Source organism: Mustelus asterias, chromosome 13 (genome assembly GCF_964213995.1).
Source record: "Mustelus asterias chromosome 13, sMusAst1.hap1.1, whole genome shotgun sequence".
Lineage (NCBI taxonomy): Eukaryota > Metazoa > Chordata > Chondrichthyes > Carcharhiniformes > Triakidae > Mustelus > Mustelus asterias.
In genome coordinates, this window is record NC_135813.1 from 64,314,914 (window position 1) to 64,341,725 (window position 26,812).

General features: G+C 47.2%; 2 protein-coding genes across 4 annotated transcripts in view; both read right to left on the reverse strand.

Moving 5' to 3' along the window:
• Positions 1-21,836, reverse strand: part of LOC144502708 (solute carrier family 2, facilitated glucose transporter member 11-like) — a 64,413-nt gene extending 42,577 nt beyond the window's left edge. The window contains exons 1-4 of one of the 3 annotated variants that reach the window (XM_078226942.1): positions 21,662-21,836; positions 9,134-9,260; positions 5,079-5,177; positions 4,809-4,969 (exon numbers count right to left, since the gene is read on the reverse strand). In XM_078226942.1, the coding sequence (XP_078083068.1) occupies positions 4,809-4,969; positions 5,079-5,177; positions 9,134-9,142 (269 nt within the window). In that variant the 5' untranslated portion in view covers positions 9,143-9,260; positions 21,662-21,836. The remainder of the gene's footprint in view (positions 1-4,808; positions 4,970-5,078; positions 5,178-9,133; positions 9,261-21,661) is intronic. The other 2 variants (XM_078226941.1, XM_078226940.1) reach the window with 2 other exon arrangements.
• Positions 21,837-22,229: 393 nt separating this feature from the next.
• LOC144502267 (solute carrier family 2, facilitated glucose transporter member 11-like) overlaps positions 22,230-26,812 on the reverse strand; it is a 40,038-nt gene continuing 35,455 nt past the window's right edge. The window contains exon 12 of the mRNA XM_078226090.1: positions 22,230-22,992. Within this exon, the coding sequence (XP_078082216.1) occupies positions 22,825-22,992 (168 nt within the window). The 3' untranslated portion in view covers positions 22,230-22,824. The remainder of the gene's footprint in view (positions 22,993-26,812) is intronic.

Below are 26,812 nucleotides of genomic sequence, written 5' to 3' on the forward strand. Positions count from 1 at the left end.
TGAGTTAGATAAATTTTTGATAGACCAGGGGGTCAAGAGTTATTGGGGGGCAGACAGGAAAGTGGAGTTGAGACGACAATCAGATTAGCCCTGACCTTATTAAAATTTACTTATTAGTCACAAGTAGGCTTGCATTCACACTGCAATGAAGTTACTGTGAAAATCCCCTATTGAATGGCGAAGCAGTCTCGCAGGGCCGAAAAGCCTACTCCTGCTCCTAAGTACCATATGCCCATGTCCTATGTTCCCAGGGACAACTTTTAAAATATATCCCGTTTTCTACTCAAGCTATTCACAGGTTTCTATTGCTTTTTCTGTATGTATTTACGTTATTCACCTCTCCTGTCTCCTCATTCAATTTTACTGTTCATCTGTACAAAGAACAATACAGCACAGGAACAGGCCCTTCGGCCCTCCAAGCCCGTGCCTCTCCCTGGTCCCAACTAGACCATTCTTTTGTATCCCTCCATTCCCACTCCGTTCATGTGGCTATCTAGATAAGTCTTAAACGTTCCCAGTGTGTCTGCCTCCACCACTTTGCCCGGCAGCGCATTCCAGGCCCCCACCACCCTCTGTGTAAAATACGTCCTTCTGATATCCATGTTAAACCTCCCCCCCATCACCTTGAACCTATGACCCCTCGTGAACGTCACCACCGACCTGGGAAAAAGCTTCCCACCGTTCACCCTATCTATGCCTTTCATAATTTTATACACATCTATTAGGTCACTCCTCATCCTCTGTATTTTCAGTGAGAACAACCCCAGTTTACCCAACCTCTCCTCATAACTAAGCCCTTCCATACCAGGCAACATCCTGGTCAACCTCCTCTGCACTCTCTCTAAAGCCTCCACGTCCTTCTGGTAGTGTGGCGACCAGAACTGGGCGCAGTATTCCAAATGCGGCCAAACCAACGTTCTATACAACTGCAACATCAGACCCCAACTTTTATACTCTATGCCCCGTCCTATAAAGGCAAGCATGCCATATGCCTTATTCACTACCTTCTCCACCTGTGACGTCATCTTCAAGGATCTGTGGACTTGCACACCCAGGTCCCTCTGCGTACCTACACCCTTTATGGTTCTGCCATTTATCGTATAGCTCCCCCCTACGTTAGTTCTACCAAAATGCATCACTTCGCATTTATCTGGATTGAACTCCAACTGCCATTTCTTTGCCCAAATTTCCAGCCTATCTATATCCTTCTATATCTGCAAGTCTAGCCATTTTTGTGTCGTCCGCAAACTTACTGATCACCCCAGTTACACCTTCTTCCAGATCGTTTATATAAATCATAAACAGCAGAGGTCCCAATACAGAGCCCTGTGGGACACCACTAGTAAGAAGTTTAACAACACCAGGTTAAAGTCCAACAGGTTTATTTGGTAGCAAAAGCCACACAAGCTTTCGAAGCTCTAAGCCCCTTCTTCAGGTGAGTGGGAATTCTGTTCACAAACAGAGCTTATAAAGACACAGACTCAATTTACATGAATAATGGTTGGAATGCGAATACTTACAACTAATCCAGTCTTTAAGAAACAAAACAATGGGAGTGGAGAGAGCATCAAGACAGGCTAAAAAGATGTGTATTGTCTCCAGACAAGACAGCCAGTGAAACTCTGCAGGTCCACGCAACTGTGGGAGTTACAAATAGTGTGACATGAACCCAATATCCCGGTTGAGGCCGTCCTTGTGTGAGCAGAAACTGATAGCCAAGTTCCGCACACACAAGGACGGCCTCAACCGGGATATTGGGTTCATGTCACACTATTTGTAACTCCCACAGTTGCGTGGACCTGCAGAGTTTCACTGGCTGTCTTGTCTGGAGACAATACACATCTTTTTAGCCTGTCTTGATGCTCTCTCCACTCTCATTGTTTTGTTTCTTAAAGACTGGATTAGTTGTAAGTATTCACATTCCAACCATTATTCATGTAAATTGAGTCTGTGTCTTTATAAGCTCTGTTTGTGAACAGAATTCCCACTCACCTGAAGAAGGGGCTTAGAGCTTCGAAAGCTTGTGTGGCTTTTGCTACCAAATAAACCTGTTGGACTTTAACCTGGTGTTGTTAAACTTCTTACTGTGTTTACCCCAGTCCAACGCCGGCATCTCCACATCATGAACACCACTAGTCACAGGCATCCAGCCGGAAAAAGACCCTTCCACTACCACCCTCTGTCTTCTGTGACCAAGCCAGTTCTCCACCCATCTAGCCACCTCCCACTTTATCCCATGAGATCCAACCTTTTTCACCAGCCTACCATGAGGGACTTTGTCAAACGCTTACTAAAGTCCATATAATATCTTTCAGTTACGACTGAGGGGGAATTCCTTAAATTCTAACTTGTTTACTGTCTGACTTGAATGTTTCCAAGTTTTGTTTTCACATTTCTAGATCCCACACTACTTTGCTTTGTATTTTTTCTGTATTTAATCTTTATTGGTCCCAATACTCTTCCTGTGCGATTATCTAAATCCGTTAACTGAAATTACTACTACTACTAACACCAATAATGGATACCGACTAGCACCAGCTCCATACTAGTGTTATATTCTAGCACTGTCCCCAGACACAGCCCATGTTTAGAACGCAACATCTCATCAAATGGGCATAGAGTGAAAACTGCAGTTCCCCAGTTCTTATGTCTTTTTCATCTATTGGCATTTTGGACCTAACGTTCACCTCCATAACAAGATCAACTCAAAGAAGTTTAAAATAAGAACAAAAGAAGCCAAGAATGCAAAATGAGGCTTGGCCGAGACTCCAGACATCCATTAGAGTGTCGAAACAGCTGTGACCGAGGGAAAATATTGCTTGATTGACAGCTCTGGCTCTCTGATCTTACTGTCAATTGCACAATGTTTATTTATACAAGATAAAGAGGTTTCAGATTCTTGCAGTTTCTGCTATTGATACTTAAAGGGTCTGGATGAGTAACACTTTTATTGGGCTGTATGCAGTTAATGGTGTTTTTTTCTCAGAAAGTGGAAAGTAATTAATGAATTATTTTTTTTAACACATTCTATTGTCGCTATAGGATTAATTGGTTCTGTACTAAGTGTATAGAGAATGAGCATGGAGAGTATAACTTGGCATGGAGGTAAATGGGTGTTTTTCTGATTGGTCGGGGTAAATGGGTGTTTTTCTGGTTGGCGATCAGTGACGAGTGGTGAGCCTCAGGGATCAGTGTTGGGACCGCAATTGTTTACGATTTACATAGATGATTTGGAGTTGGGGACCAAGTGTAGTGTGTCAAAATTCGCAGATGACACTAAGATGAGTGGCAGAGCAAAGTGCGCAGAGGACGCTGAAAGTCTGCAAATGGATATAGACAGTGGGCGAGGTTCTGGCAGATGGAGTACAATGTTGACAAATGTGAGGTCATCCATTTTGGTAGAAATAACAGCAAATTTGACTATTATTTAAATGGTAAAAAATTGCAGCATGCTGCTGTGCAGAGGGACCTGGGTATCTTTGTGCAGGAATCTCAAGGAGTTGGTTTACAGGTACAGCAGGTAATTAAGAAGGCAAATGGAATTTTGTCCTTTATTGCAAGAGGGATGGAGTTTAAAAACAGCGAGGTTATGTTGCAGCTGTATAAGGTGCTGGTGAGGCCACACCTGGAGTACTGTGTACAGTTTTGGTCTCCTTACTTGAGAAAGGATATACTGGCACTGGAGGGGGTGCAGAGGAGATTCACTAGGTTGATTCTGGAGTTGAGAGGGTTGGCTTATGAGGAGAGACTGAGTAGACTGAGGTTGTACTCATTGGAATTCAGAAGAATGGGGGGAGATCTTATAGAAACATATAAGATTATGAAGGGAATAGATAAGACAGAAGCAGGGAGGTTGTTTCCACTGGCAGGTGAAATTAGAACTAGGGGGCATAGCCTCAAAATAAGGGGAAGCAGATTTAGGACTGAGTTGAGGAGGAACTTCTTCACACAAAGGGTTGTGAATCTGTGGCATTCCCTGCCCAATGATGCAGTTGGGGCTACCTCATTGAATGTTTTTAAGGCAAGGATAGGTACATTTTTGAACAGTAAAGGAATTAAGGATTATGGTGAGTGGGCGGGTAAGTGGAGCTGAGTCCACGAAAAGATCAGCCATGATCTTATTGAATGGCGGAGCAGGCTCGAGGGGCCAGATGGCCTAATCCTGCTCCTAGTTCTTATGTTCTTATGTATAAGGGACCTTGCGGTTGGATGGGGTGCATAACTTGGTGAAAATTGGAAACCCAGGAATGGTGTCAGGAATCCTGGAATCAGGTCCTAGCGACCATTTTCATACCACAGTTTCATATTTCCAATCCAATGTTTTGGGTCAACAACCTATCATCAGAACTGAAGAAAAATAAATGTAAGAGATTTTAAGCCAGTGGATGGGATGGGGATGGGACACAAGAGGAACAAGGGAGAAGGTTTGTGATCGGGTGGAACAGAGCAGGTTAAATAACAAAACAAGTTTATTTTCCTTGGTGTGTCTAATAATTCTTTGCCCTTGGAACTGTTAAAAAAATCAATACTCTAAAAGGGTTTTGAATATAACCTTATGTCGGGGTAATCATCTAAAACTCCTTTTACATTCCTGGACAAAATAAAAAGAAAAGCATTGTCATGCATCAGGCAACCTCTCATTCTGAACTTCCTCTGGTTACCCTGGTCTCACTTTTACCCTGTGTTGCATTCCCATTTATGAAATGGAAAGTTAACGCCCCACACAAAACACATAAAGGTAGATTTTGTTTTGGCAGTGAATAGTCTCTTTTGGGGTTTAACCCTAACGTTCCCTCTGTAGCTCATACCTTCCAAATCTTATGGCCATGGGTCCAGCAATAAGTGCCCCAACCAATCCTCCGACAGAGTAAGCGACCACAATAAAGGTCCAGATCATTGTGATGACCCAGTTCTCCAGGTGCGTGCTGTAGCGCTCAGTCCAGGTCTCATTGATAAAGTTTTGGATGAACTGTCGTTTTGAGGATAAAAAGAAAATATGGATTTAGTTTTAATTTGCTTTTACAAGTACAGAAACAACTGACTTTTACAAGTTGACCATTGTTCTAATCTAGACTCACGGTTGTTGGTGCATTGATGATTGACAGGTTAAACCCATATTGGAAGGTGCCACCAATAGAGGCAGCAAAGATAGTCAGGAGGAGACATCTGATTTGCAGCTACAAGAACACAGAGGAAATAGAAAAGATTACTTTCCAGCAGGGCTTTTTCAGTTTTATAGGCACCTAAATTCAAGGAGTTTCACAAATGCTGTTGTCAATACCACACAATATACTGGATTACCTCTCCTCCTCTATGTTCAAACTCTGAGGTCCCCCACTAGATTTGCAAATAAAAATGCTGGAAATGCTCAAACTTTCTGAATATTTCCAGCATTGTATGTTTTTTCATTTCAGATTTCTAGCAACTGCAGTATTTTGCTTTTGCAAATGAACAAAATTGTCAGTACATCTTTCCAGCAACAAGTATTCATCAGTCATATCCAACACCTGATTTCAAAAACAAATTGATTTTTAAATGAAAATTATCTGCAATAGCAACTATGCTTGATTCTTAAATAATTAAACATTATCCCATCTTCAAAATTGAACCAAGGTCATAAGACCGTGATACAGTTTAAAAATCCGCATTAAGTATTTAGCTCCTGTGTCTAATATAACTCTTCCACATTTAGATGGAATGTCAGACATGCTATAGAGCTTCAATTTACAGAATCACAGAATTGTTCCAGTGCAGGATGAGGCCATTTGGCCCATCGTGTCTGCACCGGCTCTCCAAACGAGCATCATGATTTAGTGCCATTTCCCTGCCTTTTTCCCGTATCCTTGCATATTATTTGTATTCAATTAATCATCTAATGCTTTGATTGAAACTGTGGCCACCACACTTCCAGGCAGTGCATTCCAGCCCTGAACCACTTGTTGTGTGAACATGTTTTTTTCTCACATCACATTTGCTTCTTTTGCAAATTACTTTAAACCTGTGTGCTCTCATTCTCCAGTTTCTCCCTTCCACTCTGTTCTGACCCTTCATGATTTTGAATATCTCTATCAAATCTCCTCTTAGCCTTCTTTTCTCCAAGGAGAACAGTCCTCATAACAGAAGTTTCCCAACGCTGGGATAATTCTTGTCAACCTCTTCGGCACTCTCTCCAATGCGTCCTCATCCTTCTTAGTGTGGCACCCAGAATTGTACACAATATTCCAGCTGAGTTCTAACTAGTGTCTTGTATAAGTTCAGCAGAACCTCCTTTCTCTTGTACTCTAGGCCCCTATTAAATAAAGTCCAGAATATTATTTGCTTTATTAACTGCTCTCTCCATTTGTCCTACCACCTTCAATGATCTCCAATGCACATATACACCCTCTGCTCCTGACCTTTTTAAACATTTTACCCTTCATTTTGTACTGTCTCTCCACGTTCTTCCTACCAAAATGTATCACTTCACACTTCCCCGCATTGAACTTAATCTGCCCCCTACTTGTCCACTCCACAAACTTGTCTATGTCCTTTTAAAGTTTACACTGTTTTACACTGTCCTCTTCACAGGATCATTCATGTCCACAGAACTTCATAAAATACTTTGTAGCCAATGGATTATTTCTGAAGAGCTGCCATTGTTGTTATGAAAAGACAACTGCCAATGTATGTACAGCAAAGTCCCCAAAACCAGAAAATGACCAGATTAACTTTTTTCATTGGTGATGTCTGGGCACCAGGACAACTCCTTGTTCTTCTTTGACCAGCATCCTGGGATCTTTCACGTTATGTCGATGCGTGGATGAACGCTGGATGAAACCATATCGCCTCTGAAGACATTGCCAGACTGCTGCACACACTCAAATTAACAGTGGAGCCTGGATCTTCCCAGAGGCGAGCAAATTGCAGGAAACCAAAAATCTCACTTACAGAAAGCCCATCACATGCTGGACAAGATGGTACACAGTGCAAGTATGAACATTTCCATTTTCTTACAGCCTTTCCAAGAGAAATCAACAAATTAAATTTAACTTCTTATTTACACCCATCAGACAATTCTCGTCGAGAGAGAAGAGTTTCAGCCTGCTTGGAGTGTTGTCATTCTCTTCCTTCCTGGAAAACTCTGAGATTTGATTATGACCGCAGTCAATGCCAAACCATAATACAGCATGAACATGTTTGAAGTAACGAAAATCAAGAGTATTTATCCAGCCTTCTAAACACGTTCCAAGCTCATCACTCACAGCTTGGTGGCCCTACTATGAACTAATCAAATATATATAATGCAGGTAGATCCAGGTTCTCTGTTACTCAAACAATGTGATTGAGAGACAAACATTGTATTGCGTACAGAGGAAATGCTTCAGAAAACATTTTTAGATTATACTTCATATTGTGGTAAGAGCTTTGAATGAGTAATAAATCAAGTCAATGGTCATATTAATAAACGTGTTGCTTACGCAGACTGGCAGTAACAAAACATTAATGGTGTTCAGCCTGCTCAAGTGGACTAGTATCTGGATTGAAACTGCAAAGGATCTGAATGAGCAAGTGACTGTGGGGGGAAACACACTGGATGCAAAACTTTATCGGAGCTCCCATGAGGAGTTACATCCAGAAGATTAACTATTTAGGTGCCCATCAAGCTGCAGTACATTTCCAGCGTGTGCTTTTGTACGCTTGTCCATTGACTTGGAAATGGTTTATCCTAATCAACTTCCTACAGTGTAGCTTTGTTGTGGTTTTTTTCTCTTTTCTTTTCATCCTCCTATTGCCAATGTTACTGTGAAAACTCCAGGTTATTTCAATCATTGATACCCACACGATAGCTTGAAGTTGCCTTTTACCCTCCTGTTCCATAGCACTTGGGAAATGCATTGTTGAACCCATCAGCTTTGCTCTGCTTCTTTCTATGGTGTGACACACCTTGTTCTGCAACAGGGAAGAATGCAAATAATTGTGTTGCACTGTGTTTGGTTCATGTGTCTGCCATAGCTGAATAGCTGAACGTATGTGGAGACAGCGATGTGGGTGTGAGGGACAGCATTCATAGGTGTGTGAGGGAGATGTGGAGTATCTGGATGTTATGCACGAGCCCTGAGCGTCAAGGACTCTGACAGCTGAGTGATGGGGGTGCGAAGCATGAAGCAGCATGAGGGGCGTGTGTTGTGCTGGGTAGCATACATTGAAAAAGCTGTAGACACCAGCAGAGTTTCTGAGGCACTGCTGCCAGGTCCTCAGGACTAGACACTGGGAACTGACTTTCACGGACACCTCCACCTTAACCTGAGTGCCCTCTCACCCACCCGCTATGGAACCAGGGTGTCTCTCACCCTGTTAACCTCCTCCATTAGGGCCTCCAACATCGCATCCACAACTCTCTCTCTCTGTTTTGGTGTTCAATTTTTCTTGTTTAGGATTGCAGCAGCCTCCTTCATTCAGTGCATTTTCCATTAAGAGTTAGCACTGCTGCCTCACAGCGCCAGGGACCCGGGTTCAATTCCAGCCTCGGGTCACTGTCTGTGTGGAGTCTCGCACATTCTCCCCGTGTCAGCATGGGTTTCCTCCGGGTTCTCTGGTTTCCTCCCACAGTCCAAAGATGTGCGGGTTACGTTGATTGGCCATACTAAATTGCCCCTTAGTGTCAGGGGGACTAGCAGGGTAAATATGTGGAGTTAAGGGGATAGGGCCTGAGTGGGATTGTTGTCGGTGCAGGCTTGATGGGCCAAATGGCCTCCTTCGGCACTGCAGGGATTCTACGATCTGCCTTTAAGAACAGTGCTGGTTGCATCATACTGCTCAACACGCTGCTGAGCTCAGAGGCAGCCACCGGTGTGGCAGGCGCAGGTCGGCCCTGTGATACAGGGAGGAGGCAGGCCCAAATTAGTGTGCTCCCACCTTCACCAGAACTGTCGTGGGCAAGTCACAAATCGCGATCCCCGTACCGACTAATGCTGCAATCCCAATTTTAGCCCAAACATTTCCAGCAACTTATGATCAAAGCCACCTTTCTACATACTTTTCACTTCTTCCACGTGCTATTTTATCATTATTTATGTGACAGTAGCCACACCTCTGCCATCTCCACCATCACACAACACACAACTCTACCAGTGAAAGAGTGCAAATAACTTACCAGTCCCATCTATAAACTTTTATAGTGTGAAAGTTAGATGGAGAGTCAGATCCAGAGACAGGACAGCACCAAGATTGAAAAGGATAGGAGAGAAGATGAAGTAAATCAAACGTCTTTACTCAATTACCTGTTCCATAAAGACAAAACAACACATGGTCACTGCAATAATCTGTGGGCTTCAAAGTAGCAAAAGAAACTGAACTATCAACCCCTTCATTCAAAACATTATTTCCAAAATACGTTGGCATTCTCTGTGACAGTTCATGGAAAATACACCTAGCTTTAAAACTCAGAGATCTTGAATCTCTTTTCTTCACCGTTATTCATTTGGAAAAGACGGAACAAGTGCCTCAGTTAAGAATGGTTTATCTTGTGCATTCACTTGGCAAAGCATTGTTCACTACCTACTGTGTGACAGAGTGGACTGAATATAAAAATATCTATGTAGATGCAGCAAATAATTCAAATAGACTGTGGGCAGGATTACCCCCACCCCATACAGTGTGTTTTCCGGCGATGGAGGCGGAATCCCCAGTGGCCACCGGTGGGATCCCTGCCAATGTCTACGGTGTTTTGCAAGGCTCACCCATCCGACCACCGGGGAACCCGCTGCTGGAGGTCGCCTCTGGTAGGACTGGACGCTCCTGCCAGAAGGAAGGGCTGGAAAACCCAGCCCTGTATCTCATATATTTCTGCGTACTGATGTCAAATTCTCTGCTTCTTTTCAATGCCAAGATTTTAAAATGTTACTAATAAATCATGGATACTAAAATTACTTCCATTTTTGGATTCTATTGCCTAGCTTGGAATGTAATAGGGAGCATGTGCATTATAACGTTTCCCCTTCCCTTAAGCATACTACAGAGAACATCTGAAACGCAATAAACCCCTCATTTATTCAACAGATTGTCACCAAGTACCTATTCTTTTAGAACATAGAACATAGAACATTGCAGCGCAGTACAGGCCCTTCGGCCCTCAATGTTGCGCCGACCAGTGGAACCAATCTAAAGTCCATCTAATCTACACTATTATAGAACATAGAACATTTTGGTGACTGTTATCACTGCATTAATGATTGCTTTGCTCCTCGGGGAAGACTCTCTGAAAGAAAGCAACTTCCCATCTGGGTGGGTCTTTTATTTCTTTAACATAAGTCGTTAGCACTGCTGCTTCACAACGCTAGGGACCCGGGTTCGATTCCATTCTTGGGTGACTGTAGAGTTTGCAAGTTCTCCCCGTGTCTGCGTGGGTTTCCTCCAGGTGATCTGGTTTCTTCCCACAGTCCAAAGATGTGTGGGTTAGGTGGATTGGCCATGCTAAATTGCCCCTTAGTGTCCCAAGATGTGTAGGTTAGGGGGATTAGCGGAGTAAATACATGTGGTTACAGTGTTAGGGCCTGGAACAGATGCTTTGGAGAGTCAGATTGGACTTGATGGGCCAAATGGCCTCCTTCCACGCTGTAGGGCTACTATGATTCTGCGATAACAAATAGGAGTAGCCAATCAGCCCCTCGAGCCTGCTCTACCATTCAATAAGATTGTTTCTACATACTTCTTATTTCTGTCACCAAGGTCAAGATCTTGTTATTTTAATCTCATTTACTGACAGGAGTAATGACACCTCTTCCATCTCCGCTGTCAGATATCTACACAAAGCTCGACAGCAATAATATGCAAATAACTTAGCAGCTACATCCATGTATACTTCTTTTAGTGCGAAATCTGGGTGGAGGGTGTCAGATCTTCAGTGAGTAATTAAGTTTCTCCCTTTATAAGGATTACTTTAAACAACAAATGCAAATTATTCTAAACCCATTTCAGATTCTTGGATCTTTCTAAATTAACAAGGCATTAGACAGGTCCATAAAAGTTGAATGTTGCTACAAAGAAAGCACATGATTGTTTGCAAAACTTGACATTTCCTAGAAATGATGAAGAAACCTCAAAAATTATTTCCAAGTAGCACTCGCAGTTGAATATTAAAGATGACAAAACCAGTTGGATTTGCTGAGTGAGGATAATGCATGGATATGGCATTAATGCCAACAGCATTTCCATTCTTCAAAAGAAACTTGAGTTAGAAACGTAGAAAATAGGAGCAGGAATAGGCCATTCAGCCTTTCAAGCCTGCTCCATAATTCATTATGATCATGGCTGATTGTCGAACTCAATTGCCTGATCCCGCCTTCCCCCCACTGATCCCCTTCACCCCCAAGTTCTATATCCAACTACTTCTTGAAAACATACAATGTTTTGCCCTCAACTACTTTCCGTTGTAGAGGTAGGTTTTAGCAGCACCTTAAAGAAAGAGGGAGAGATCCAGATGCAAAGTAGTTTGGGAGAGAATTCCAGAGAATAGGAAACAATCAGGGATGTGCACATTGCCAGCATTTGAAACCTCTTCAAAGGTTATACGATTGGAGGACGTTACTGGGGCAGCGCGGTAGCACAGTGGTTAGCACTGCGGCCAGGGACCTGGATTCGATTCCCGGCTTGGGTCACTGTCTGTGTGGAATTTGCACGGTCTCCTCCGGGTGCTCCGGTTTCCTCCCACATTCTGAAAGACGTGATGGTTAGGTGCATTGACCCAAACAGGCGCCGGACTGTGGCGACTGGGGGAATTTCACAGTAACTTCATTGGAGTATTAATATGACTAATAAATAAACTTTTTAACTTTTGAGAGAGGAAAGGGCAGGACAATGCAGCAATTTGAAAATATGATGAGAATTTTAAAATGAAGGCATTGCCAGATTGGGAGACAAGTAGATCAGTGGGCACAGGCTAAACAAATACATAGAACTTGGTGCAATTTCTTGTGCCAGCAGCAGAATTTTGGATTAGTTGAAGTTTATAGAGAGTGGGTGATGGGATGCCAGCCAGGACACTGTTGCTATAGTCAAATCTAGAGGTAACAAAGGGATGGGTAAGGATTTCAGTAGCAGGTGAGCTGAGATAGAGGCAGGAATAGACAATGTTACAGAGGTGGAAGTAAGCAGTGTTGATGCTGGAGCGCTTATGTAGTACAAGCTCATCTTAGGGTCAAATGGGACACCAAGCTTGCAACAGTCTGGTTCAGCATCAGACAGCGAGCAGAGAGGAAGATGGAGTCAATGGTCGAGTAAAGGAGGTTTAGGTCTTCCCAATATTTTGTTGTTGGAAATTTTTGTTCATCCAATATTGAGCAAGCTCTGTGACATATCAGAGACCTGACATATCAGGTGGGGTCAAGAGGAGTGGGGTTGGGGTGGAGCCAGGTGTCATCCATGTAGAGCCCTCTCTGCTGCCTTCCCTGCTGGAGAGATGTATATAAAATTGTTCAATGACAGTTGCTTCAGCAGTTGAGAAGTTTTAGTCTTACTCAATGCAATACAGAGCTGAAATTGGCAGCAAGGTTGGGATGGAATTATTATTTACATTCCATTTGGGCAGTTCAGGGCTGAATTATATTGTGTCATATTTATGGAACGTGATTTCAAAGATTGTTTCATGTGCACATTGTATTCAAGTACACAGTGAGTCAGCACTGCATGTAATTGAAAAATGACACTGACCACACTGAGGGCAATGGGGGAATTCAACCTGAACAAAAAGAACTGATGTAATTACGAATGAAGGTTACACATTTGGCTGAAAGTGAATGAAATAGATGAGGATAAAGTAAATGCTTTCCTCATGCTGATGGGGCCAAATGCTTTTGACATGTAGGCTGATCAACATTACCTACAAGACCCCAGTACTATGGACTATTCTGAAATTAATGGGATTCTTGTTCCAAATTTACAGGCCTTGATTTGGTTGCCTGATCATCAGACTTCTCTAAGGGGTGAGACAAGGAGAGTGGGAGTTTCAGTCATTCTGGCACAATAGTAATTCAGAAGCTTAAATATTTGGGTCTCTCACGGAGCTAGTCTGCATTAAGAGAAGATATCCGACATAGGTAATAGTGTTGATAATGGCAAATGATTGCAGATATCTTAAGCAAAATTAGGTGCCCAAGTTAAAATTGCATGTTCCAACATAACAAAACATTGCCTGGGTTTCACATCTGTCATTGCCAGCCTCTCCTAACGCAACCACCCCCCTCCACACCCCCCCCAACAGCTACTATACCTCAAAGGTACAGTAAAGCCCTTTGCATGACCCCGGGGATATGCTGGGTTTTATATGAATTCATTTTTGTTTCCTTACTATGAAAGAGAATTCCACTGGCTGTGAAACCTTCACTTTTTTGTGTGTCCTGAGAGTGTGATAAGTCGCTGCGCACAAGACAGGTTCACTTTTTAAACTAAAATAAAGTTGAATTAAAATAGAATTAAATTTCTTATGACCCCTCACCCCCCCCCTCAGAAGCCACTTGTGGGTTATGAGACTGTATTTCTATTTCCCATACATTTTGTCTCGTCTTTCCAGGAACCATTTCAATGTTTTTTTTAAACTATTGTTTCACTTCTCACAAGACCAAGGTAAATCGTTCATCATAAATTTCAGTATCATTTTAGTTTCAGTTGTCACAAGAAATGTAGATCTATTTTAATTCAGTTTTATTTTAGTTTAAAAAGTGAACCTGTCATGTACGCACCCTCAGGACACACAAAAAAGTGAAAGTTTCACAGCCAATGGAATTTTCTTTAGTTGTAAGGGAACAAAAATGAATTCATATAAACCCAGCATGTCCTCAGGGTCATTGTCACTGTGCCTTTGAGGTATAGTAGCTCTTGTCATGTCAGTATTTATGGTGGGAGATTTGCACATTTACAGCAATTAAGCTAAACCATCAGGTCTCCTGTGTCAGTGATGTTCATAGAATCATAGAAACCCTACAGTACAGAAAGAGGCCATTCGGCCCTTCGAGTCTGCACCGACCACAATCCCACCCAGGCCCTACCCCCATATCCCCACACGTCTACCCACTAATCCTTCTAACCTACGTATCTCAGGACACTAAGGGCAATTTTTAGCATGGCCAATCAACCTAACCCGCACACCTTTGAACTGTGGGAGGAAACCGGAGCACCCGGAGGAAACCCACGCAGACACGAGGAGAATGTGCAAACTCCACACAGACAGTGACCCAAGCCGGGAATCGAACCCAGGTCCCTGGACGTTGGTCAGGGAATAAATGTTGACCATGACCCTGGGAGAAGTCACGCCATGGAATCTTTCACGTCCATCCGAGAGGGTAAACGGGGCCTCAGTTTAACAAATGCTGACTTTATTACACAAAGGGCAAATGATGCAGTTAGGTTGCACATGGCAAGAACCCACAAACCAAAAAACAAAATCATGGCCAGGTAACGAATTTTGGAGTGCCATCTGGAACTGTAGCACAATAATTTTAGTCCACAAGAGCGATGTTCCTTCTCACCAAACCATCATAAGTGATTTATTTTTAAAAGATTGCTTTGGGTTATGACCAATGTTGACAAGGCAGCATTTGTTGCTCATTTTAGTTGCCCTCTGGGCACCCTGAGGCAACCCCCCACCAGGGCCACATTAGAGTTGCGTATGGGCAAGATCAGGTAGAGGTGCCAGGTTCCCCTCCCAAAAGGACACTGGTGAAGCCGTCGGTACTTTGTTGCCATCATGTAGTTTCTCAGGGAGATTTTGTTGCTGCCAGGCCACAGCTTTGCAGCTTTCACTGAGTTAGATTTCACAACTTCTCCAAAGAAAATGATCATCAAATCCTGTTTGGCAATTCCAGTTGGACTATAGCCACTGACTTATTACCTCTTACCTTTCCTCTTGCTCAGGGACGTTCTGAGGCATGACATGTCACTTCTAATTCCATGCTTGTTGGCTCACCTTTCAGTGAATGCCGATAAAACTCTGCAGTCTTATTACTATCAGGCTAACCGGTCTATAATTTCCAGGGTTCAGAATAAGTGGCGCGTCTCAGGGGAGCTCCTGAGGCGCAGTGGGTAGTGTCCCTACCTCTGGGCCAGAAGCTCGAGTTCAGGTCTCACCTTATGACTATGGAAGGTGTTCATAACGTGGCCAAACAGGTTGATTATCAGCCTGTGAGTCCTTCCAATGCACCTGAAGGGAGGCAGTAAGAGCGGGGGAGTTTCCTGGTCAGCCATATTGCAGAAGGCAACAGCAAACCACTGCAGGACTTTGCTAAGTTTAACCAAGTACAATGGAAGTCCATGGTTGGCAATACCCTCTTTGGATATGGTACCTGACAGAGGAGGAGGGTCATCTCATTGTTACTGCCAAGCACCAGGGCACAATGTAAATAAACACCTATCATTGTTTCAGGCTGTTTGAGCTTTATTCCCAGAACACACGGATGAAAACTGTTGTGGGCCACTGGTTGTGATGGAAGGAGAGCTGCATCATTATAAACAGACAGACAGATGCGGTTTTCTGATCAGTTTTCACCATGGGTTTTCAAATGGAGGAGTTCCTAAGGGTGTGTGGGTTCTGACTTTCTGTGAGTTACATTTCTGTATTAGTTGCTTCCATGTTATTTCTGTCACATTCTAGTAAAGACAATGCAATAGCACAATTTTAACCTGGGGAGCTGAGGCTGTGTCTAATACCTCCAAAGAGTAAAATCAGAATGTTAGAGCATTTGCAAACGTATAGAGCAGGTTTTCGACCAGAACAAAATCACAAGATCAACTCAGAAGTCGTATTCCAAGATGGGAACCCTGACAGCAATCCCCTTCCCCATCACACACGCAATGCCAGGTGGGTGAACCTTCTCGAGCTCCACTGCTAACTGGCTTCCACATCCATCATCTCAGCTTCAGCCTTGTGAATCTGGGGGACTGTGGTAGGTGGCTCCCTGAAACATTAAATGGATAAACACCCCTATCCACCAGATCAGCAACCCTCCTGAAATGGGTCAGCTGTGGATGGATCCAAGCTGGCTTCCTCGAATCACACCCTGCCCTCAGCAGCCCCTGTGGTTAACCTCCGGGCACTCTGGGGGTCACAGAGCTGAGGCGAACTCTGGCTGGTCAGCTCCACAGCCAAGCTTGAGCATCTTATTGACACTACTCGAGTCAACCAAAGAATCCCATAGAACCTCTACCATGCAGAAGGGAGCCATTCGGCCAATCAAGTCTGCACTGACTCTTACTCAGGCTTACCCCGTAACCCTACATATTTAATCCACTAATCCCCCTAACCTATATATATCTTGGAACACTAAGGGAGAATTTAGCATGGCCAATCCATCTAACCAGCACATCTTTCGGACTGTGGGAGGAAACTGGAGCATCTGGAGGAAACCCACGCAGACATGGGGAGAACGTGCAGACTCCATACAGACAGTGACCCAAGCCAGGAATCGAACCCCGGGTCCCTGGGGCTGAGTAGCAGCAGTGCTAACCACTGTGCCACCCAGATGGGACACAGGACAGGACTTACAACATTGGCTCAGTAAACAGCGTTATCAATCAACAGGGTCACTTAAAAAAAGTCACTGACAACCTAAAGCAAACTGAACTCAATACCTACTCCTGTGAAAAAACGGGGCAATTTCCCCAGCAAAGCGGAGTGGAGCATTGTTACAGAATTAATCCCTGAGGGAACGCTGCACTGCTCCAAGTGCCGTCTTTCAGATATGATGTTAAACTGAGGTCCCGTCTGCCCTGTTGAATGGATGTCAAAGATTCTTCGAAGAAGAGCAGGGATTTCCTCTGCAGTGTCCTGGCCAATATTGTTGATTCAATCAGCATCGCTAACACAGGTTACCTGCTCAGTGTCTGTCTCATTGCTGTGGGAGCTGGCTGTGAGCAAACTGACTGCTGGGTTTCCCACATTACATCACATACACTCTAAAAGTATTCAAACGATTGTAAAGCAGATGTCCCAAGGCAGTGAAAGGTGTGATTTAAATGCCAGTCTTGTTTGTTTATCGCAGTGAGAGTTCCAGATGTGTTGGAATAATTGTCCGTCAATCACCCGCAGTCCTGCTGGGTGCTGATTGGACACCCGATGCAACCGTTAACAATGGAGTCAGACAGCGCAGCAAGACCGGTTCCCACGGTAACCCAGAATCAGGAAACCAAAGCCAGGACTGATCGGGGCCTGATCCTGCCTGGGGCGGGGCAGGGGTCACAGAGAGCGCTGTTCTTGGCCTGGGGTAAGCGGCAGCAAGGGGAGCGGAGATGGGATTGTGTCAATGCAGGACCAATTTAATCAGAGCCACAGCAGTCATTATCTTGGCTGATCTTTTACTCAGTGAATTGAAGCAGCAGTTACAGAAGAGGGAAGACAGAGGGCTGACACCTAGGGCAGGACTATCTGGGGTGGGGCCGGAACTTGGGGAGGGGCCGGTACCCGGGGAGGGGATGGTATCTGGGGAGGGGATGGTACCCGGGGAGGGGCTGTCTCCTGGGGCGGGGCTGGTACCCGAGACGGGGTTGGTACCTGGGGCAGGGATGGTACCCGGGGAGGGGCTGTCTCCTGGGGCAGGGCTGGTATCTGGGTAGGGGATGGTATCTGGGGAAGGGATGGTACCCGGGGAGGGGATGGTACCCGGGGAGGGGCTGTCTCCTGGGGTGGGGCTGGTACCCGAGACGGGGTTGGTATCCGGGGCGGGGCTGGTACCCGAGACGGGGTTGGTACCCGGGGCGGGGATGGTACCCGGGGAGGGGCCGTCACCTGAGACGGGGCTGGGTACCCGAGGCAGGGTTGGTACCTGGGGCAGGGATGGTACCCGGGGCGGGTCCGGTACCCGGGGAAGGGCCGATACCCAGGGTGGAGGCAGTATCCAGGGACGGGATGGTACCCGGGACGGGGACGGGGCCATCTCCTGCAGCGGGGCTGACTTCTTGTTTCATTGACCCCTGATCTTCTGACACTAACCTTGAGGACCGCTTTGTGACAGAGAAAGCAAGGCGGCCCTCTTTCCAGGGCATTGCAGGGGAAGGCCACCCTCACAAACCTGACGGGCATGGATTGAGGTGGCTGAGAACATCAGCAGGTTTCAGTGTGGCACAGAGGAACTGGATCTTATTCATTGTGGCACAAAGCCAGACCCTCATGACAGGCCTCTGGATGTGCAACTACCAGCACAGGGGTCTGTGAGAGTTACTCTGCTCCTAAACAGGAGAGGAATGTGTGCACAGGGTACTTACTGACCCTTCAGCAAGATTCAAGAGCCATAGAGATGCTGAGGACTCACCAACACTGATACCTGAAGCTTCCAATGTCAATGAATCGTTGATATTCGCCAAAGAGGTCAGTAGTCCCTTATCTCTCTCTCTCTCTCTCTTTATCCTTTTAGAAGAGGGCACAGAATGCACAAGGACAGAGACTTGTTGGGGGGGGGTCTCCCATCCGCACATTGTTACTGCCACAGAGCAGGGAGATGTGGAGATTGCCAGGGTAGCAGCTCCGGGGTGAGTCAGGAAAGATGAGATGGGCTGGAGAGTGAACAGACATTGCAATCTGATGAAAAAGTGCACACCACCCCACTGACAGCACGCCAACGACTCAGGGAAACCTCAGCAATGCCGGGGCCTCTGCTCTCCAAGGCCATTCTTCATCATCTCCTCATGCCTCCTGCTGCCTTTGACGTGAAAGGGAGAAAGACAGAACGGAAAAGTGCTGGAAACAGAGACCATAGAGTAAGCACCGTGACACCTTACACTCTCGGCCCTCCATCAGTACAGGTACATTCCCCTTGGTGCAGCTCGCCCGCGATTAGATCGGATGGCGTTGGGATATTGGGTGACAGCTATGAGCAGGAGAAGGTGTCAGAGGCAGAGGTAGCTGTGGGAGGACAAATACAGCCTTGCTCAACAAGGCCTTGGGAACCACAACAAAGAAAGCTCTTCCTCAGACCGGCAGCAACAGATACGTTGCCATTTGTTGGAGTTCCCAAAGGCAGTGCAGGCTCACGGGCGGAGAGTAGAGGGATTCATTCAGCTCACTCGCATCACAATAGCTCGGTGCTCTGAGGACATGAGCTCCTCTATTGAGAGAGTGGACAATCTCATCAAGAACAATATGTGGCTGCTCTCGGATTGGATGAAGGAGCAGCTCCCTGGCAGGACGTATCCACGCTACTGTCACATACGCTGGTCAGTAATCCTGATGGTGCAGAGATATTTGGAGGGGATTTCAGGTGCTCCCCAGATGGTGCTCCCCTCCAGCTATCTGGAGTGCCAACTGAGGCTGTCTCCGAGGGCAATGAGAGTGCCACCTTCACCATCAGCCTCAGAATGAAACGTGCCTGAATCCCGGCCATCCTTGGACATACTGATGGACCCTGTGCTGAGCCCAGTACCTCCTGTTCAGCCAGAGACCCTCTGTATTCTGCATCTTCCTCCGCTGATAAGCTGTGTCGTTCCGGGATTTACTGTCCGTAAGGTCCGCACCTCTCAGGAGGGCCATGTTATGAAGAATGCAGCAGACAACCCCAGTGTACAGGACCCCTGCAAGAGTTCACTTCAGGGCACCACCAGACTGATCCAGGCACTGGAAATGCAGCTCCAGAAGCCCAAAAGCCTGCTCGATAAGAGGTCCTTGGGAGCAGATAGCTTAGATTGGAATAGCACTGTGGCACCGTTTCAGGATCTCTCTCTCAGCGGTGAGCAGTCATCTCATCAAAGGATGCCACTAGAATCCATCCATTTGCTTTGGGAGGTGGAACGAAAGGCTGCCGCACCCTGGACTGCTGGAGGATGAAGGAGTCATGGCAACTGTCAGGAGAGCGAGCACACACTTGGAGAAAAGTCTTGTTGTGATCGTAGACCAGCGAACATTCAGGAAGTGGAAGCCCTCCCGGCTGATGATCACTGGGTGCCCCGAGAGCCATGTGGGTGCAACTGATGTTCCTCTGCACCTGTGGGAATCCAGAAAGATCTAATGCCCTCTGCCCTTGCCAGACTTCCTCTGTCTGAATCAAACGTACTGTCCAATTCTCACAAATAAGGCATCAGTGTCCTGGGAGTTGCAGTGGTGTGCTGCCATCGTGAGATGCAAGGTCCGCAGCTGATCCTTGTAAGGACTCAGAGGCACAGACCCTCAAGGCCACCGTGGCTTTGTTGACTGGCAGGATATCGTGTGCAATGCTGTGAGGTCTTTGTCAACAAGGACACAAACCTCAGATGGGATGACGCGGTGGCACAATAGTTATCACTGCTGCCTCAAAGCACCAGGGACCCAGGTTCGATTCCTGGCTTGGGTCACTGTCTGTGTTTGCATGTTCTCCCCGTGTCTGCATGGGTTTCCTCCAGGTGCTCCGGTTTCCTCCCACATTCTGAAAGACTTGCTGGTTAGGTACATTGACCCAAACAGGTGCCAGAGTTTCGCATCACTGGGGAATTTCATAGTAACTTCACGGCAGTGTTAATGTAAGCCTTACTTGTGACTAATAAACTTTAAAGAGAATCACCGTCTCCCGCAGCACTAGCTCTCCAGAACCTCCAGGCAGATCCTATGGGGAAAGAATGGCCTCCTCACCTCCATGCCCCTCGTCCGTCTCCACAGCGCTCCTGATGATCAGAGCTCTGCCTTTACAGTAAGGATGTTGGTGCTCATCACCAACAGACCCAATATTCAGAACTGACCTCCCTCTTACCAGTCTTGGCCTTCCTTGTGCTCAGGTGGGCTCCAAATAGTCTCTAGAAGCCCAGCCCCTTCCTCTTGGGTGGCTTGATGGCACAGTGGTTAGCACTGCTCCGGTTTCCTCCCATAATCCAAAGATGCGCAGGTTAGGTGGATTGGCCATGTCAAATTGTGACTTAGTGTCCAAAGATATATAGGTTAGAGGGATTAGCAGGGTTATAGGGTAAGCCTTGGTAAGAGTTGGTGCAGATTTGATGGGCCGAATGGCCTCCTTCTGCACTGTTGGGATTCTATGATTCTTCTGCCCCTCAGTTTTTTTATTAGTGTCACAAGTAGGCTTACATTAACACTGCAATGAAGTTAATGTGACAATCCCCTAGTCGCCACACCCCGGCACCTGTTCATAGATCATCGAATCTCTACAGTGCAGGAGGCCATTTGGCCCATTGAGTCTACACTGACCACAATCCCACCCAGGCCCTATTCCCATAACCCCACACATTTACCCCGCAAATCCCCCTGACACTAAGGGTCAATTTAGCATGGCCAATCAACCTAACCTGTACATCTTTGGAGTGTGGGAGGAAACCGGAGCACCCGGAGGAAACTTACGCAGACACAGGGAGAATGTGCAAACTCCACGTAGACAGAGACCTTGAACCCGGGTCCCTGGCACCGTGAGGCAGCAGTGCTAACCGCCGTGCCACCTGGGGGTGGGAAGGGGGCAAGTGCAGACGACCACTCTCTCCACAGCCTGTATACCCCCTGTGCCCCCTGGCATGGACCCACCCTAATCTCAGTGTGCCAGTCTGCCCAGCCCCCTCCCCAATGTGTGCCCCCCGCCCCTTCCCCTCCCAACACAATCCCAGATTGACCCTCACTGACTCCCTTCACTGGGGGACTGGGAGTCTTCCCTCCCCCCCTGCTCCCGCCCCCCGGTTGCCAGGGTGACTCAGCCTGTGGGCAGCTGGAGCTGCTCAGCCCCTCGCTCTCTACCTGCTGCCGCTCCTCCAGCACCGCGGGGCGGCTCGGCACCACGTTCAGCAAACGAATCGACATCCCGAGCGGATAATTAATTCACTTTTCCATCGCTTCACACACCCACAACTCTTTGCCCCCGGCCAACTCATTCCGCATTCCGCTCCCACACCAGACCAGTCCTCCGGGCGGCAGAGGACGCTGAGAACGCAGGGACTGAGCTCCTCCGGGCGGCAGAGGGCGCTGAGAGCGCAGGGACTGAGCTCCTCCGGGCGGCAGAGGGCGCTGAGAGCGCAGTGCTCCTCCGGGCAGCAGAGGGCGCTGAGAGCGCAGTGCTCCTCCGGGCGGCAGAGGGCGCTGAGAGCGCAGTGCTCCTCCCGGCAGCTGAGGGAAAATTAAATTTGGAAGCAAAGAGAATGTAAGTTAGTCAATTTAGTTTGTGTGAATATCGTGCCAACCCCACCAAATCAAAACAAAAACTTAAACAGCAAGGGCTTTGGTATAAAAATCATGAGCTGCCTTTTTGTCCAAACATAAACCACTTAGAATTATTTTATTAAAAACTCATTTGACCTGTAACTGGTAAGAAGCATTCTTCACAAAATTATTTAACAAAAAAAGCATTTAAAAGATCATACCAACATGTGTTCCGCACCATTTCCCACATGGAGATAAATAATATGAGGGAACAGGTTGAAGGGGCTGAATGGCCTACTTCCTGCTCTACCTTTGGCATTCCTGGACTCTTTGCAACCCCTGTGCACCGTGAGCTTTTCATTTGTGGAGTAACCTTTGATGTGACGCCTTATCAAATGCCTTTTGGAAATTCAAGTCCACACCTACAGGTTTCCCTTTACCCGCTTGCCCGCTAATCCCTCAGAGAACCCTAAAAAAAGGACTACCGACCCCATTTTCCACACAATAAAAGGCAAGCTCGACCATTTCTCTGACAGGGATATTCATCATTTTTTGTTTTTATCCAATTCTGATCCAGAACCTTACCTATTTTCACTTTATAACAGACAACCTAACTAAGCCTACTGTTGGCATAAACTCTTAATGCAGAGAAACAGTCATTAGAAAAATAAGCTAGACCAGTGACAGCTAACGTTATGGAATCAACACAGTGACAGATAAACATTGAGCGTTGATAATAATGTGGTTGATCTTTTTCAATTCTTTCACATTGCTGTTTCTTCCAGTTGACCCTTGAAATTGCGTTTGTGAAACTCCTGAGAAATTTCCAGAAGTGTCTTTCCTTTTGTTTCTGGCAGAAATAATCCAATGAATACAACGGCGAGGAAGCTAATGAAAAGGAACGGCACATAACAGAAACCGCCCACTCCCTCCTGAAAAACAGAAAAAGAGGGTGAGTGATAAGCCAAGCAGGTTTTAAATCTGGCAATGATTCTGCCATTGCCTCCAGAACCATCTTTTGTTTCTTTGTCTCATTAGCAGTCCATCTTGCCTTGCACCAATATCTCTTTGTCATACTGATGCGCGTTATCATACACGAGGCTAGATGCTCAGGAAATAAAGGCTTTTATTTGCTGTAACAAAGCAGCTACCAATTATATACACGATCCCAGACTGAGGGGTCCCAGCCAGAGCAGGGACCTTTATACCTCTCCCAGGAGGCGGAGCCCGACTGGGATGTACCACAACACTACAATACAAAGGTGTAACAACCCCACCCTAACCCCAACAGCAACAAGTAGAACAACCCATCCCTAACCCCAACAGCAACAAGTAGAACAACCCATCCCTAACCCAACAGCAACATATGTACATACTTGTAGTACTGGCCAGACCCTGGCTCAGTACTATCCAGTGGGAACCAACGATGGTTCACCACATTCACCCCTCCTTTGAAAACAAAGGCCGGCGGGGTACAAAAACAGAATAATTTGTCATCAGTCTATAAGTTCAGACGGTCAGGGGGACCGCACCGTCGTTGTGACCTCCTCAATACCGGCGGTGACACCGGAGTAGGCACTTGCGGTGGCGTTCTCCCCAAGGCGATGTCCAGCTGTTCCTCCACAGACTCACAGGCCGGTTGACCCTGAGGTGACGGTAATCCATGGAGTCCCGACACGCCCTGAAGTGGCGACCATCCTCTGGACTCAGGCAAGCTGTACACGGGAGTAAAAGGGTTAAGTAATGATCCCGATGCTGCCCGCGCCGTGTCCGGGGGTGAAACAAGAGTTATGGGGTTTGTAACAGGGGGTATGGGAGCGACAGGGGTTGCTACGTCCCCTGCTGGCGCCAGGTCTCGGATCGGGACCGTGTCCTCTTGCCCGTCAGGGTATGCCACATAGGCATACTGAGGGTTGGCGTGGAGGAGATGGACCTGTTCGACCAACGGGTCGGACTTGCGGGCCCTTACATGTCGCTGCAGGAGGACAGGTCCTGAGTACGTCAACCAAGACGGTAATGAGGTCCCTAAGGAAGACTTCCGAGGGAATGAAAACATCCTCTCATGGGGAGTAGCGTTGGTTGCCGTACACAGGAGTGAGCGAATAGAATGGAGCGCATCAGGGAGCACCTCTTGCCAACGGGAGACTGGAAGGCTTTTTGACTTCAACGCCAGTAAGACAGCCTTCCAGACTGTAGTATTCTCACGTTCCACCTGTCCGTTACCCCTAGGGTTGTAGCTCGTGGTCCTACTAGAGGCAATCCCGTATGAGAGCAGGTATTGCCTCAAGTCATCGCTCATGAACGACGAGCCCCTGTCGCTGTGAATGTAGCCGGGGTACCCGAACAGGGTAGAAAGATCACGGAATGCCTTGATAACCGTGGCAGCGGATGTATCAGAGCAGGGAACAACAAAAGGGAATCTAGAGTACTCGTCAATGATGTTGAGGAAGTACACATTCCGATCTGTTGAGGGAAGGGGGCCCTTAAAATCGACACTCAGTCTCTCGAAGGGACGAGTGGCCTTGACTAAATGTGCCCGGTCAGGTCGGTAAAAGTGCGATTTGCATTCCACGCATACCCGACAGCTTCTTGTTATGGACCTGACGTCCTCCACCTAGTAGGGCAGATTGCGGGCTTTTATAAAGTGGTAGAGCCGAGTGACCCCAGGATGGCATAGGTCATTATGGAGAGCCTGCAAACGGTCCTCCTGTATACTGGCGCATGTTCCACGCGAGAGGGCATCCGAGGGCTCATTGAGTTTCCCTGGACGGTACATGATGTCATAGTTATAGGTGGAGAGTTCAATTCTCCACCGCAAGATCTTGTCATTCTTGATCTTGCCCCTCTGCATGTTATTAAACATGAACGCCACGGACCGCTGGTCCGTGATCAGGGTGAACCGTTTTCCCGCCAAGTAATGGCGCCAGTGCCTGACGGCCTCCACAATGGCCTGGGCCTCCTTTTCCACCGCTGAATGCCGAATTTCGGGGCCTTGGAGGGTGCGGGAAAAAAATGCGACGGGCCTGCCCGCCTGGTTAAGTGTGGCAGCCAGGGCGAAATCAGATGCATCGCTCTCCACCTGAAAGGGGATGGACTCATCAACAGCGTGCATCGTGGCTTTCGCGATGTCGGCTTTTAATTTATCGAAGGCCAATCGAGCCTCTGGTGTTAGGGGAAAAGTAGTGGACTTAATGAGCGGACGGGCTTTGTCCGCGTAATTGGGAGCCCACTGCGCATAATAAGAGAAGAAGTCTAAGCATCTTCTCAGTGCTTTTGCACTAGTGGGCAGGGGAAGTTCAGAAAGGGGGCGCATACGGTCTGGATCAGGGCCAATGACCCCGTTTTCCACCACGTATCCTAGGATGGCTAAACGGCGCGTACGAAACACACACTTCTCCCTGTTGTAGGTCAGGTTCAGGCGAGATGCAGTGCGTAGGAAATTCAGGAGATTCGTGTCGTGGTCCTGCTGGTCATGGCCGCAGATGGTGACATTATCTAGGTACGGGAAGGTAGCCCGCAGCCCGTTCTGGTCCACCATTCGGTCCATAGCACGCTGGAAGACCGAGACCCCATTGTTGACACCAAAGGGAACCCTGAGAAGGTGATACAAGCGACCATCCGCCTCAAAAGCCATGTATTGTCGGTCCTCTGGGCGAATGGGGAGTTGGTGGTAGGCAGACTTGAGGTCTTTGGTGGAGAACACCCGGTACTGCGCAATCTGATTGACCATGTCAGATATGCACGGGAGGGGATACGCATCCAGCTGCGTGTATCGATTAATGGTCTGACTATAGTCAATGACCATCCGGGGTTTGTTCCCGCTCTTGACCACCACGACCTGCGCTCTCCACGGACTAGCGCTGGGTTGTATGATCCTTTCTTTGAGGAGCCGCTGAACCTCAGATCGAATGAAGATCCGATCCTCAGCGCTCTAACGCCTACTCTTAGTCGCAATGGGCTTGCAGCCTGGCACAAGATTCTGGAACAGGGAGGGTGTGGTGATCTTCAGCGTCGAGAGGCTACAGGCGGGGCGCGTTGGGCAATTTGGAGGCTGCTGTTCTCCCACCGAAAGCGAAGGGAGTGGCCCACCGTACTGTAGGGTTACACTCCTCAAGTGGACCATGAAGTTTAGTCCGAGAAGTATTGGCGCGCAAAGGTGCGGCAACACTAGGAGCTTGAAACGCTCGTAAACTGTGCCTTGCACCATTAAAGTTACCACGCAACTCCCTAGCACGGTGACAGACCGGGACCTCGATGCCATAGAAATTGCCTGTTTGACAGGTTGAATCCGGAGTCCACACCGCTTCACAGCGTCTGGGTGGATAAAGCTCTCAGTGCTCCCGGACAATAAATCAAGTGGTCATTTACCTTAATGTCCATCATAGATTTGTCACGTCTATGAGGCTTGGCCTGGTCCAGGATGATCGACGCCACCGTAGGTTCATGAGCGCCACTGCAGGCAGCTGAAATTGACGAGGATGACCCCTGCTGGTCGTTCGCGGTCAGTGCCGACCAACATGGCCGCTCCCATAGGTCGTACGTGGATGATGGCGCCAAACTCAGCGACCCCTGGTGGTCACACATCTCCGACTCCATCGACCATAATGGCGTCGTCCTGGCCTCGCACGTGGATGAAATCCTCGACGATTTCGACGACGAACAACCGGGCTCTGAGGAATCGCAGGCCGCACTGCTGTTCCTAGATTTGGATCGGCACACTTTCGAATAGTGCCCCTTCTTACCGCAGGCGGA